A 15,394-nucleotide genomic window follows, 5' to 3' on the forward strand; every position below is an offset into this window, starting at 1 on the left:
TGTGAGTAAGATGTTATCACATAGCAACACTTAATTGATTTGGTCCATTTAGTAAGCAAGACTAATTTTGTCAATATAAGAGGTAATACTAGTCTTGTTCAATGTAGGTCGTGCCATGTGATAGCTTATTTTCTTTTATTCTCTTTTAAAACATCTTGATGTTTCTTTTAATTTCATGTAAAAACTATATATTATATAAATAAATTTTTAATTTTTAATTATAAAAAATGAATTTTAATTATTTTGGTGTATGTAGTTATATATTTTAACTTTTATTATTAATTTAAACAATTATTCTTAGCATATTTGAGATTGAGTTTGAAAAGATTTCTGAAAAAAATGTTTAGAGAGTAAAATCTTTTGATGTGTAAAGTATTTTATAATGAAATTCTTAACATTTCTCAGGAACTAAATGTAGCCTTGAAATTGTGGGATGAATCAATATAACTTTTGATGTTTATTTTTTTTGAAAATTTATTTATTTATTACACTAATAAAAAAAGTCTTTAAATTAAAACTTAATTTTATTTTAGAAACATCTATGTTCAGTTTAATATATTGTGTGTAACTTGAAATTGATAGTTATTGAATAAAATTTAGTTCAGAAGAAATTCAAAAATAAAAAAATCAATTCAACTCTCTCTTTCTTCTATTCTTACTTTTTATATATAAAAATTAGTTTTTTAAAAAAATGAATTATAATTTTCGTTCGAAAAGTATAATAATATTAAAACTAATATTTTTATAGTCCTTGCATTCTATGAGAAATCATGATTGTAATCTTTTGACGGTGATTTAATGGACTAAAAATATTAAAAATTTAATAGTTTTGAAGACAAATAATATGTTCAAACTAATATTTTGAAATACTAAATTTTAAATAATGATAAAATGTCAAGTTAAAAATACCTTGATAACAAATTTTTATGTACTTTATCATCACCCAATCTAAAAGGATTTTACTTTAATTCTTTTATTTAATTATGAATTATCATATATATATATATATATATACACAGAGAGAGATATGAGAATAATGTCCCTCGCAATCTCACATGTCACACTCCCATTGGTAGAGTAAGCAGAGATTAAAATGTCAGCATCCACATAAGCCCAATCCGGATAAGAAAAACAATCTTAACCACTGTGTTTCAATGGATCATAATAACACACAAAAACACTTCCCCACCCACATATCCAAAACACCATGGCCACCACCACATTCTCATCACCAACAGCCGTTCTCTCCTCCGCCGCCACCACCACACCAAAACCACCCTCCTCTTCTTGCAAGCCTCTCTTCCCCGTACAACTACCCTTCAAACAACCTCTAACAACCTTAACTGCTGCTGCAGCCATAGCCACCATCCTTACAGCTGCACCTTCACCTTCCTTAGCAGCAGACCCCAACTACCAAATTTACTACGGCACCGCCGCCAGCGCCGCAAACTACGGCGGCTATGGCGGCAATGCCAGCAAGAAAGACTCAGCTGAGTATGTGTATGATGTGCCTGATGGATGGAAGGAAAGGTTGGTGTCAAAGGTTGAAAAGGGTACCAATGGAACTGACAGTGAGTTCTACAACCCAAAGAAGAAGCAAGAGAAAGAGTACCTCACTTTCTTAGCTGGGTTTCGCCAACTTGCACCAAAGGATGTGGTTTTGAACAACTTGGCACTCTCTGATGTGGTCTTGCAGGACTTGATTGCTAGTGCAGATAGCTTGATCTCTGATGAGGTGAAGGATGATAAAGGACAAGTTTATTATGTGTACGAGATTGATGGGGCTAGTGCTCATAGCTTGATCTCAGTGACTTGTGCTAAGAACAAGCTTTACGCTCATTTTGTCAATGCTCCCACTCCAGAATGGAATAGAGATAAGGACATGTTGAGGCATGTTCATGAGTCTTTTAAGACAGTGGGGTCATATTAGTTAATTAGCTTCTGCTGTTTTATATTTTATAGTGATAATGATTATATCTATTATGAGGATTGGGTCTTTTGATAAATTTGCATTTTACTGCTTGTTAGCTTGCTTGAATTTGTGGTATAATTGGCTTCAATTTGAAACTTTCAGGAATCCCTGATGGTGAGTTTTTGCAAGGAAAATAGAGACTAGCTCTTGCAACTCTGAATTCTCTGTGGTTTTCGGTTGAATCTGTGTATTTTTCTGGTTGTTTGTAGTCTGAAAACCCAATATCTGATGTTTTTGGGGGGTGATCATGGAAATTCAGTTTCCGATTACTAAAGCCAGTTTCTTTGATGGATTAGAATTTTTACTACATGTCTACAGGCTTGCATTTTGGGCAGAACAATTGAATTCAATTTGAAACTTTTATTAGGAATCATTCATGTGGAATTTTTACAGTGAAAAATAGGGACTAGCGGTTGCAGGCCTCAATATTATGTGGTGTGGTTTGTGGTTGAATCTGATGCGAGTTCTGTTTTACTGTAGCTTGAAAAATGAAACTCTTGAGATGAGACGTGGGAGTTTCCAAAATATTTTGGAGATGTTTCCATGGAAAATTTGATTTCTCATGTCAGAATAATGAGTCATGAAATTCCAGAGGCTGGAACTAGAATCATTCCTTTGAGAGTTTCATTTCCATGATCCTTTAGATTACTCCTCATGTTCATAGCCCGAATTCAAATTCAAGACAATATGGATCTGGTTACTCAGTTGAAGCTAAACTACTCTAACTTGCAATATTCAAGGTTAATGGGCTAAAAGATTGGTAAGATTTTTGGTAATAAACCAAATCCTGTTAATGTTGGGTGTGTTTCTTTGAGATGAAGCTTGATTTCAGATACATGATCATGATCTAGTTTGTTTCATCATGGGACATTCCTTACCAACCAGTTTAAGCTTGAACACTTAAGAGCATCAAATAAAGCAATAAATATTGTGGACTGCAAAATCACAAGGGACTAAAGCATGAAATCAGAAGAAAAATTCCTTAACCAGAAGTTTAACTCATTATCGCCTATCCTACAAATGAAGTTCACATTTAGTATAGGAAGATATTGACCTGTTCGTCTAATTAAGTGACTATATGCCAATCTTGAGCCTCGGCCAGAAGCAACATTACCCTTGGCTTTAATAACATGCTTGGTTTACATCTGAAGCGAAAAGATTGATTTTTTTTTCTGTCTTAGAGAATGTTGGTATCCTTTTTATAAACAATTTTTTAAAACAAAATACAATACAAAATTGTATTATTTTTTATTTTTAAAAAGAGAAAAGTGTTTTTAAAAAAGGAAACAAATATATTGTATTTTTAACCAACTGAATTTCCAAAGATATTGGAAATCTGTACAACTGCGTTTTGAGACATAAACACAGACGCGAAACAAATGCATCAAACTAAGGTTTGGCTACAAAATAGTTATGAGCAGGAAGAAGTTATAAATAAATATCAAATTATTTACTGGTTTATACTAATTCGATTGCTTCTTTACTGTTTTTCTAATAATTCGATTTTTGAGTTGAATAGACAAACACTTGACTACTTCATATTTTTTTCGGTAGAACCATTCACTCTAACCTGGTCCAAAATTTTCTGAAGCATAGAAGTGTAATACTGTTATTTATTTAATACTTATCATTTATATGTACTTAAAGTTTTGTTAGCCGTCGTGCTTTAATTTTCATGTCAGTTATCTCATTGGTTGCCTTATAACTCAATTTTACAGTTAACTACATATGTTGGCAATGAGCTGTTTCCTATTCAAAATATATGTATATATACTTCCACCCTTCGAAAGAGAGGGGCAGAAAAAAGCACTTCAAAGTTGTTCATCTATCGTTGCTCTTTCTAGTGCAGTGTTACTACGAAGTGACTATATGTACCGTGTAATTTATTGGTGGTGGCGAAATATTCTTTAGTCCAGTTTGCAGGCCTAAGCCAAACTGATGATTTTATTTGTGTTTATTTTATTTCTCATATAATTGTAGTATTTTTATTTTTTAGGTACCATTATTACTATTTTTTGGGTGTTCTCCGTTAAATGTTTTCAACAAGGTCTTCGTAAAGGGAATTGGACAAGGTCTATCCATCGAATTTTCGTTCACTGCCATACTATCCAATGACCATAGCAAACTGGCCGTGAATGGTCAGACATTTGCATATCAAATAAATTCAACGATAAAGGAAAGAATGACATTACCAAAACTTAGCCTCTAGGAAGCATGATTATATATGAGATACAAATATTATCGAAATGATGAATTGAGAGATACCACAAATGTAAAATATTATGGCACATCACTCTCATGACTGAGGCATTACTTTTGAATGATATGTTTTATAGACATAATCAATAACACCTCTTTAAATATATGTTTCAGTTAAGAAGAAATTAAAATTTGACATTATACTGTTAGAGACTATTTAAAATGTATTAATTATTAAAAATATATAGATAAAACAATGCTCATGGTACATAACAAAAATGAATGCAATAAATAACACAAAACAAAATATCACCATAAAATTTCAATCACAAGAAATGCATAAAAATTTTCTAGATTTCACTTCATGTAGAATAATTGTCTAATTGAGCGTTCACACAAATATTGCATGCTTATAATAACAATAACTATATTGAAAGCCTAACCCTTATATTTAGCAGTTAAAAAAAACAATTAAGCTCACTTCAAGTCTGAGTATAAAACTAATGTGTCCATTGCTAATTACATTTCTCAATGCATCTAAAAGAAGCATTAGATGCACAAGAGAAATTATACAAATTTTCATACAAAACAAAAATAAACAATAAATTCAATCTAGTTTAATAGTCATCTTTGCATGTTCCAAATTGTTAGTGTAATAAAATTCAATGCTTTAGTGAAATCCAACTAAGAATAACACGTGCAAGAAGAAATGTTAACAACCACGATGTATCTTTATCTCTATGTCTAGGCAATGCAAAAGGAGAAAAGACGCTCTAAATTTGAAAATCTAATCAATATGTCTATTGTGAGAAATGATATAATCATATAAATAACCTAAATCAATGGTAGCATTAAGAGTATGAGCAATCTATTACAAATTGCTAAAAAATATGAATAAGATTCAACTATGAAATAATTACATAAAAATTAACCTAGAATTTGTGCTACAATAATTTAGACACACATATGAATTAAGAATAACACAACAACAATGATATAAAAGAAAATTTCATAAAAAATTTGGGAAGACACAAGAAAGTTTCTCAAACCTCTAAAAAGGAAAATAAAAAAAGAGAAAAAAACTAGCTATATATCCCTAAATTTGAGTATATGCTATATGATAAAGATTTTATTTATTTAATAAGAGAGAGAGAACTGTAAAGATTTTATTGAATAAGTTCTATTTAAAATTATGTACTCTATACTATTATATTGATGAAAATTTTAATTTAGAGTTAAAGCACTTTGATAAAATTTATGGTGAAGGATGATTAATATAGCTTTTCAGTTTTCTTTAAATGTAAAGTATTAAATTAAAATGTGTATGATTGAAGTTTTTTATCTTACTCAATTTTAATAACTCTAAACTTACATGAATAAATATTTCTTATATATTTATTGATCTTTTACTTAATTTACTCAAGAAAAGAGGCCAAATAATCATTTTAGTTTTTCTAGAAGTTAAGACAGTTGAGAATTTATGAAAAATACATATATATATATATATATATATATATATATTTAGGAATATTTTATACATTCATATATCTTTTACCCATTTTATTCAACTAATTGATGATATTTCCACATTTATATAGAAGAAATTATTTAAATGAAAGTAGGATGTTACAGACTGACCCCACCTAACCCATATATAACTTAAAGCTGGGACTAAATTAACCCACATCTACATGGACCCATTCATCAACCACTTTCGAGTGTTCAGTATTACCAATTTCATCATTTTCAGTTGGTTAGTTAAATATTGTGCACCTTTGTTAAACACTAATAAGTGATTCAGATACTTTCTCAAAATTTATTGGCTAACTAATTTGGAAATTGACTTGTACACAGGAAAATTTATGAATTAAACTAAAAAAAGATATTAATTTTATAAACTAAATTATTAATTTATGCGATAGTGGAGTTCAAACACTTTCTTATTTTGCTTGTCTTATTTGAAAGAGCACTTTTTGCAATGTAGATAAATTTGGGCCTACTAGCGATAATTACAAGTTTTATTTTGTTTTTTTAGTTTTAAATGAAAATTTTAAAATAAATGCTATCCAATTAAAATAAAATGAAATGAAACTTAATTTAATTTTACCTCAAATTTTAAAATAATAATAAAAAAGTAAATTTATTTTTAATAATAAAATAAATCATTAAACTTTCATTTCTTTTAAAACATGCATAATAATTACTTCCATTTGTCATTCTCAAAATTATATTATTACTGCCACAAGTTAAGTGTTGTCACTTGTACAATCACTACTAGCAAAAGACAATTGTCATCACTAGTACTACTTTTGTTTTTTGTTTTTTTCTACAATAATAATTGTTGTTGCTATAAATTATCATCATTGTCACCGCACAATATTCATTGCTATTATACTTATTTATTAACATTGTAATTGTGATAGCAAACCATTAATAAAGGTAGTGTATGCTAAAAGAATTAGGAGAGGGATATGAGATCGGAACCCAACTAAATGTTAGTTGGAAGAAGTTATGAGAAATTGTATATGAAGGGAAGATGAGAAAGTAAAATAAAAAAATGAATAAAATTACTGTATGGACGGGGAGAGCCAAGGGTATCTCAATATACCATGTGAACCTTGTAGCACTTTATGTCTCTTGGTCACCTTGATCAACATACATTCTTGTGAATAATACGATTAATTTGTTTTGTTTTCTATCTATATCAATCCAATTATATCAAATTCTATCTAAGTTCTACTTTCATGAGTATGATTCATGGTAGGGATGTTAAGTGCTAGAAACTCATGTTTTATCATTAATTTGCCACTCATTTTGGATTAAAATGTAAATAATTCTCAGCATGTTAATCCCCTAAGTAGGTAAATTAATCTAATTCAAGAAGTCCTAAGAGTGGTAGTGTTTTGGTTTAAAATACCTCTATTTTTGTGCAACATTTTATGAAGTCTGAAATCCAGGGCTACAGCTCCAAATCAACAGCTGTAGCCATAAAATTGTGCAACAAAACAAGGATTCTAGAAAGTTATAGTCATGGCTATGAATCTGCATTTACAGCTGTGAGAAGACAAAGCAATTAGAAAAATTCAGATCTTCACAGCTACAATCGTGAATCCACAGCTGTAGTGGCAGAATTAAAATTTCTAAATTTCTCTTATTTTAAAGATGCGTATAAAAGGAGATTTGGGAGAGAGAGATGAAAGGGAGACACAAATATCGAAAGAAAGAGTTATCCAAGAGAAAACAAAGCACAAGGAAGACGTGGGGAATGGATTGCTTGGGAACAAAGAGTCTTCTTCATTTTTATTTTTTTTTGTAATTTCATTTTATATCTTGCTATGGCCCTCACCATGAGTTACTAGTTTCTCTTGGATTAGATTTGATGTAACTATTAACTTTATTTCTTCTTGAGTTTATATGATATTCAGAGTTACATTACTTGTTTGTGATTTGATAAGTCTATAATTAGGCTCTATTTTATAACCCATATATTTATATTTGACTTTTATTTTATTTGGAGTTTATATTAATTTATATATTAATTATGCAGTTTGGTATAAAGATGCCGAAAGTAGACTTTGGGTGCGTTTTAGGCCCAAATTAATGGAAAAATAGAGCTTCACAACAGTCAGCACGCCTAGACCCTTTCAACAAGCACAGGGGTGCTTCGAGTCCATGCACGATCGTGCTTAAGGCCTTGCACAGCCGTGCTCATCTGCGGGAAGTCTAATTATGAAGAGTCTTTAGGATTTTCAAACCTTATTAAAAGGGAGACCTTAGGCATCATAAGGGACACCGTTTTACACCTTGGCTTTTGCTCTTTCACCTCACCTTTCTTCTAAAGGGATCTTTAGCATATTCTTGGCGAGACTTAGAGCTTTGAGAGACTATACTTGAAGACTGAGAACTCATCTAATTCTAGTTTACTTTTCTTTATGGCTTTGTTTATGATTGTTTTAGTTTTTTTGTCTTTAGCATGACTAACTAAGTCCATAGCTAGGGCTCTGAAAACTATTGTTCATGAATTTATTAGATTTTAATGTTTGAATCTAAATTTAATTTTCGTTTTTGTGATTAGATATTTTCCTATTGCGCTTCTTTTTTAATTCTAAATTAATTATATTGTCAGGTAACCGTATCTCGGTTAATTAATAGATCTATAGGGTAAAACGAGATAAAGGATTAGGTGGACCAAACCAATCTTTCTCTTCTAATCGTTATTAAATTAACTAGTTCATAAACTCCTTAAACTTTCTTAAATTGATGTCTTGCATGACCATTGGGGATGTTAATTTAGAGAAAAGAATATTAATATTACATGACTATTGGGTATTAAGAATATTCGTATGAATGATTGGTAATCACAAGAAAATCAGATTTAGAGTTAAACAGAAAAATAACATAAATGATTGAATGAGAAAACCCATATGCCCTAGGTTCCTCTTTGATAAGTTGAACCAAGACGTGCATTGTATTCCTTACTCTTATTTTCATAATTGATTTTATAAATTCTTGTTTTGATTAATCTCGTATATTTGAAGCTTAAACAATTGAATTAGGAAATTCTTAGTAATTGGAAAACAATTCTTGTGGGACGATATTTCAGAAACTTAATTTAAAAACCTTTTATTACTTCTCGATGGGTACACTTGCCTTCTAAACAAGTTCTTGGCACCGTTGTCGGGATTGCTTTTTCAATATTAAGAAATTTTCAAATTTAATTAATTTGAGCAATTTGTGTTTTGCTTTATTTAATTCTATTTTGTTTATTGTTAATTTTTTTATTTTTATTTTTTTATAATTTTTTATTTTATTTTATTTATTTTAAATTTTCTTTTAATGTATGCTCACTTACTCTAAGTGCTCTATAACTTGTTTGTTTGATTCGAAGATTGAGAGAACAGTGCGTAGACAAAGAAAAGAAGTTAGAGAGCAAGAAATGGCAGAGGGAAGAAGTTCAATTCAAGATTACATGACATCTATTGCTAGAGGCACCCCTAGAAGCTTTGCAGCCCCTAATGTTGAGGCCAATAATTTTGAACTTAAACCAACACTCATAACCATGGTCCAAAATTCCATACAGTTTGGAGGCATACCTAATGAAGACCCCAATCTCCATCTGACAAAGTTCCTTTGATTGACGAATACCATTAAATACAACAGAGTCTCCAACGATGTTATCCGACTCCGTCTTTTCCCATTCTTAGTATCTGAAAAGGTGAATGCTTGGTTCCCCTCACTCCCAGCCAACCCCATCACAACTTGGGAGGACCTCGCTAAACAATTCTTGGGAAAATACTTGCCGTCATCAAGGTCCTCAAAAATCATGACAAAGATATGTTACTTCCAACAATATGAAGCAGAATCCTTGTTTGAGGCATGAGAGCGGTTTGGAGAGCTTTTGAGGAGATATCCTCATAATGATATCCCGAATGGAGACAGGTGCAAATCTTTTACAGTGGCCTATCAATCACCATTAGGGCTATAATTGATGCCGCAGTAGGAGGGTCCCTCATAAGAAAAGATCTAGATGATGCATGCAAGCTAATAAATAAGATGACATCTTCTAACTTTCAGTGGCACACCACTAACTCTTACGACATCAAGAGGAAAGAGACTGCCCCGGTCTACCAAGCAGAGAGCAGCAGCCCACTAATGAACCAAATGGCAGCCCTTGCAAAGCAACCAGAATCTTTAATGAAGGCTCAAGACCAGTCTGTAAGAGCTCCTACAAGCCCAGAATTTAAGCAAGAAGAGGCAAATTTTATGGGCAATCATAATTTGGGGTGGAGGAGTAATCCTCCCAACTCCTGGGAGAATGGCTTTGAAAGTCAAAATTCAAGTGTTTATCGCCTTCACCATATGCAAAATCAAGGAGCCAGACTAGAAGGGAAAAAAAACTTCTAGATCTCAGTCCAACTTTCAAGAACAGATGATTTCTCAGTGTTTACTTGAGAATGCATTGAAGTGTTCATGGATGATTTCTCAGTATTTGGATCCTTATTTGATGCTTGCATGAAATATCTTGACATCATATTGAAGCGGTGTGTGGAGATAAACCTGGTACTCAACTAGGAGAAGTGTCACTTTATGGTGACTAAAGGAATTGTATTGGGGCATATAATCTTAGCAAGAGGAATAGAGGTTGATCTAGCCAAAGTGGAGGTCATTGCTACGCTTCTACCATTGACCAATGTTAAAGGAATCAGGAGCTTCTTAGGGCATGTAGACTTCTATGGAAGATTTATTAAAGACTTCTCCAAGATAGCTAAGCCTCTTGGTAACCTTCTTCTCAAAAGCATTAAATTTAATTTCAATGATGATTGTTTAAAAGCTTTTGAATTGTTAAAGAAAAATCTTGTTTCAGCTCCCATTATCACAACACCAGATTAGAAATATGATTTTAAACTTATGTGTGATGCTAGTGATTATGCAATAGGAGCTGCCTTGGGTCAAAGGAAGGATAAAATTTTTCATATCATACACTATGCAAGTAAAGCGTTAAATGAAACTCAAGTGAATTATGCAACAACTGAGAAAGAGTTACTTGCTATAGTGTATGCACCTAAAAAATTTGGTCTTACCTCATTGATTCAAATATTATTGTGCATACTGACCATGCAACAATAAAGTACTTGTTGACAAAAGCAGACTCTAAGCCCAGATAGATTCTATTGTTAAAGAATTTAATTTGGAGATTAAAGATAGAAAATGCTGTGAGAATCATGTTGCTGACCACTTATCAAGACTTGTAAATGAACATGTGATCAGTCAAGAACATGAGGTCTTGGAAGAGTTTCTAGATGAAAAGTTGTTTGCTGTAAGTGAAAGACCCTGGTTTGCTGATATGGCAAATTACAAGGCAACATGAGTTATTCTCGAGGATTACAATTGACACCAGAGAAAGAAATTCTTCAAAGACTCTAACTTCTACGTCTGAGATGACCCTTACCTCTTCAAGATTGAAGCTGATGGTTTATTGAGACAGTGCATGTTAGGGAGTGAATGTAGAGATATACTATGGCACTGCTACAATTCTCCATATGGTGCTCACTACAATGGTGAGCGGACAACTACCAAGGTTTTACAAGTAAGATTCTATTGGCTATCTCTCTTCAAGGATGCTCATGAGTATTACAAGAGTTATGACAAATGCCAAAGAATAGGTGGAATTTTAAAAAGGCATAAGTTACCTTTATAGACCATCCTTAAAGTTGAATTGTTTGATTGTTAGGGAATTGATTTTGTTGGTCCACTACCATCTTTATACTCAAATGAATACATAGTAATGTGTAACACCCTCAATTTTGTTAACCTTAAAATAGGAATTTTGGTGCAGGACTTCTCGTTCAAGCAAGATAGGTCTCGCTCAAGCGAGATGGATTTTTCTAAAGGATGGTGTTTTGGAGCTTTCTCGCTCAAGCGAGAAAAGGTAAGGTTGACCCAACTGTCCTCTTGCCTAGGTGACAGAGAATCTCCCTTAGGCGAAGAGGTGGCTCGCTCAAGCGAGATGGAGTTTGCCTAAGCGAGGAGTCACTGGAAAATAGGGAGGTCTCTGGATTCAATCTCGCTCAGGCAAGATTGTATCTCGCTCAAGCGAGAGTGTCCTCGCTCAAATGAGAATAGTAGAAAAATAAGTAATCTCATTGTCAGGTTATCTCGCTCAGGCGAGGGTAGATCTCGCTCAAGCGAGAATCTGGTCGCTCAAGCGAGATCGCGCGAGTTTAGAAGGCTATTTAAGGAACCACAACCCTGAAAACATTCATTTCTCGTCAAACAACCTTTTCTCCTTGTTTTGCATGTTTTCTCTTTTTCCCTTCTCAAGGGAGAACTCTTCCGAACTTCAAATCTCTTCCAGATTCGAGCTCAAATATCAATTCCATTCGGTTCCAAGTAAGTTTCTCAGAGCTAAAATAACTAGTTTTATCTCTTTTCTTCGGTCATCTCTTTCTCAATAGGTGTTTATCTTGTAATATTTAGGGAGATCTCTATATTTCAGATAAAAACTTTCCATCAGAAGTGTTATTTCTCTCCTTCGATTCTCTAGAAGGATTTGATCTCAAAGACTCGTCTTCAGGTAAGGGGAGTAAATCCTGAACTATAACTCGTATTTTCTATTTTGATTTAGAAACTTTAATACTTTTGTGCTAAATAGTAAAGCCTTCATTAATCGGGATCTTTAGAACATGAAAGCCTGATGATTTATTTTTGAAAAATGCCTAGATGAGATTTTGTAACAAAATTTACGAGTAAAACAATTTTTGAAGGAAATTTGTGATCTTGATGTTAATATATATGTATAATTAATGTTGTATTATGACTTTGAACAATAAGGGATCAAATCCTAGGATAGACGACTCTATAAAAGACCAAGAGAGTGTAATCTCTGGCAAATTTCTCTATGATTCAACTTAGTATGTGTTTAACTCCATGACTGGTTTGAGACTGAGGGTGATTGACCTTCGGCACATTTTGTTGATATAAATAATGTGAAAAAGGTGAAGAAATTGTTAATACTGGAATTGTGTGTTGTCATAATTTTAAGTTTGTATTTGATAATTGATGAATGTAGAGATTTATGAATATTAATTCATGTTATTATGAAAAATATTTGATTGTTTTAAATAGCAATTGTGGATTTACTCAGAATTTATGAATAAAGAACTGATATATTATCAAGTGGAAAGGGAAATGATGATAAATTGTATGAAATATGAAATGCTAAAATGATGATAAGATGTGTGTTATGTGAAAATATTGAAGTGTTGAGAGAAATGGTTTGGAATGAAAATTGTTGAGAAATCGAATGTATATGAAATGCTGAGGAAGTAAGGGTCATGAGAAATGTTGAGATCTTGTATAGATAGTTACAGAGATACACTGGGGTATAGAGTTTGGAGAAGATTTAGAAAATCTTGGAGAAGTGAAGGCGGTGAATACTAAGTGTAAGAGAGTGCATAATGATTTGCTGAAAGGAAAAGTATTCACAGGCCACACACTCATCTCTTGATGAGACTCCTGACTATGCCTTTGCTAAAAGGGGCCAAGGAATGCAAGTTATATCTGTGTTGTTGCGGCTAACCAACAGCTATCTATACATATGTAAAACCTCAAGGGATCCCAAAGGTAATGAATGTGAATTTGTGAGATGTGTGTTTATAATAGGTGTATCATAACGGATTAATTAGTGTAATTATGATACAGGTATTGTAATACATTGACGGGTGTAATTATAATGCATGTATCATAATGCATTGATTAATATGGTTGTAATGCACTTATTATGACATACTGCTTGGTATAAAAATGGAGGAAATAGTATGAATATAGTGTATGTTCGAAGTAATGAGAAAGTGATGGATGATTTGTTGACTTGTTGTAATTTTAGCGAATGTAATGTATGACTTGATATTATGTTAGTACATATTATATGGTTTAAACTGTAAATGACAAAATTTTTGCTATTATAGTTCTATTAATTTAGTATTGAAACTAGTTGTTCTTATTATATTGGCACAGATTTATGTCTCATGTGCAATTTTTTGTATAATACTTAAATCAATAAATTATTCAGGATGAGATTACTCGCCCTTATAACCACTTTTTAAGGAATTGAAGTGAAGGATGGTCCGTTCTAGGATCATATGCTCAATGGTATTGCAAGAAAGAATCTGCTCTGTAGGCTTTAAATTGTATTAAAGTTACAAAAGTTTTGATTAAATCTTAGTTAAAAATAAATTTTTGATATGTAAATAATGAATGATGAATTTAAATATTGGAAAGGTTTGATATCAATTATTGTAAGTAATAATTTAAATTGTATTTGTAACATTCATCGGTCATATTATTTTATGTTGAATTTTAAATTTGTGAAAAGTGTATTGATAATGTTTTTGTAAAGTAATATGAAAGGATTTGTTTTAGAAAAGTTTCAATGCCATTACATTTTCATGCTACTCGTTTTACATTATAAATAAATTGTTATTTCTTTTAAATATTTATGATTTAAATAGTAAAAAATGAATCGTAAAATAGTAAAAATATTGCAAATATGTTCAATATGAAGAGAAGTTCAAATTTTTTGCCTATTTATATTTCAGGAATTGAATAAAATCAATTTATTCTTTTGTTTTACAACAAATTATTATTATTATTTAGACTTTAAAAAGTAGAGTGTTACATGGTGGCTGTGGATTATGTGTCAAAATGAGTAGAACCTAGTGCTACTCAGAAGGCCGATGCCAAGACTATTATCAAGTTATTGAAGACAAATATGTTTTGCAGGTTTGGTGCTCCAAGAGTGCATATTAGTGATGGTAGATCACATTTTTGTAATATTTAACTGAGAAAAGTGCTTGAGAATTATGGAGTGAGGCATAGAGTGACTACACCTTACCACTCTCAGACCAATGGCCAAGTTGAGGTCTCCTACAGAGAATTAAAGAAGATCTTGGAGAAAATTATGGCTAGTTCAAGAAAAGATTGGGCCATGAACTTTGATGATACCTTATGGGCTTATAGAACAACATTAAATACTTCAATTGGTTGACTTCATTTCAACTTGTTTATGGTAAGGCTTGTCATTTGTCTGTGGTGCTGAAGCACAAGGCATTTTGGACATTGAAAGCATTGGATTTTGATATGAAGACAGCTGGTGAAAGAAGAAAAATTCAGTTGCATGAATTGGAAGAATTGAGGTTGCAGGCTTATGAGAACAATAAATTATACAAGAGCAAAGTAAAGGCCTATCATGACAAAAACATAGTGAGAAGGAACTTTCAACTCGATCAATCAGTGTTGCTATTCAATTCCAGGTTAAGACTATTTCCAAGTAAACTTAAATCAAAGTAGTCAGGCCCATTTTTGGTCAAATTTGTTAAACCATATGGAGCAATTGAACTTGAAGAGCTTGCCACTAGAAGAAAATGGACAGTTAATGGTCAAAGACTTAAGTCTTATTTGGGTTGTGATGTTGAAAGCCTCGTTACCATCACACATCTCAAGGAGATTTGATCATGTGGCAATGTCAAGCTAAAGACATTAAATTAGCATGTTTGGTGTTAATTATGTGTGAATTTTCGTTTGTAGTATCCATATTGTGTGATCAAGTGTGTGTGTGTGATGTTGAATGTTGAAGTCATTTTGGTTGCTTGTTTGCTTGCTTAGTTGAGTGTTGTGTTGAGTGTTTTTATAAGTATTGATATGTATTTAGTTAGAGGTGTGTTA

At 32.0% G+C, this 15,394-nt stretch overlaps 1 protein-coding gene and 1 non-coding gene across 3 annotated transcripts; one reads left to right on the top strand and one right to left on the bottom strand.

Moving 5' to 3' along the window:
- The first annotated feature begins 1,136 nt into the window (after positions 1-1,136).
- Positions 1,137-2,716, top strand: LOC113854948 (thylakoid lumenal 19 kDa protein, chloroplastic). Of its 2 annotated transcripts, XM_027486301.1 has the most exons (2): positions 1,137-1,915; positions 2,075-2,716. In XM_027486301.1, exons 1-2 carry the CDS (start codon positions 1,208-1,210, stop codon positions 2,114-2,116), a joined length of 750 nt encoding a protein of 249 aa, XP_027342102.1. In that variant the 5' UTR covers positions 1,137-1,207; the 3' UTR covers positions 2,117-2,716. The 2 variants fall into 2 exon arrangements, with proteins under 2 accessions (XP_027342102.1, XP_027342103.1); XM_027486302.1 differs by having other exon boundaries at positions 1,137-2,716.
- Positions 2,717-9,488: 6,772 nt separating this feature from the next.
- On the bottom strand, positions 9,489-9,595 carry LOC113856689. Its single transcript, XR_003502920.1, has one exon. It is a non-coding gene; the product is annotated as a small nucleolar RNA R71 (small nucleolar RNA).
- Between the last annotated feature and the right edge of the window lie 5,799 nt (positions 9,596-15,394).

The sequence above is a fragment of the Abrus precatorius genome, unplaced genomic scaffold (assembly GCF_003935025.1).
Source record: "Abrus precatorius isolate BTA unplaced genomic scaffold, Abrus_2018 Scaffold11, whole genome shotgun sequence".
Taxonomy (NCBI): Eukaryota; Viridiplantae; Streptophyta; class Magnoliopsida; order Fabales; family Fabaceae; genus Abrus; species Abrus precatorius.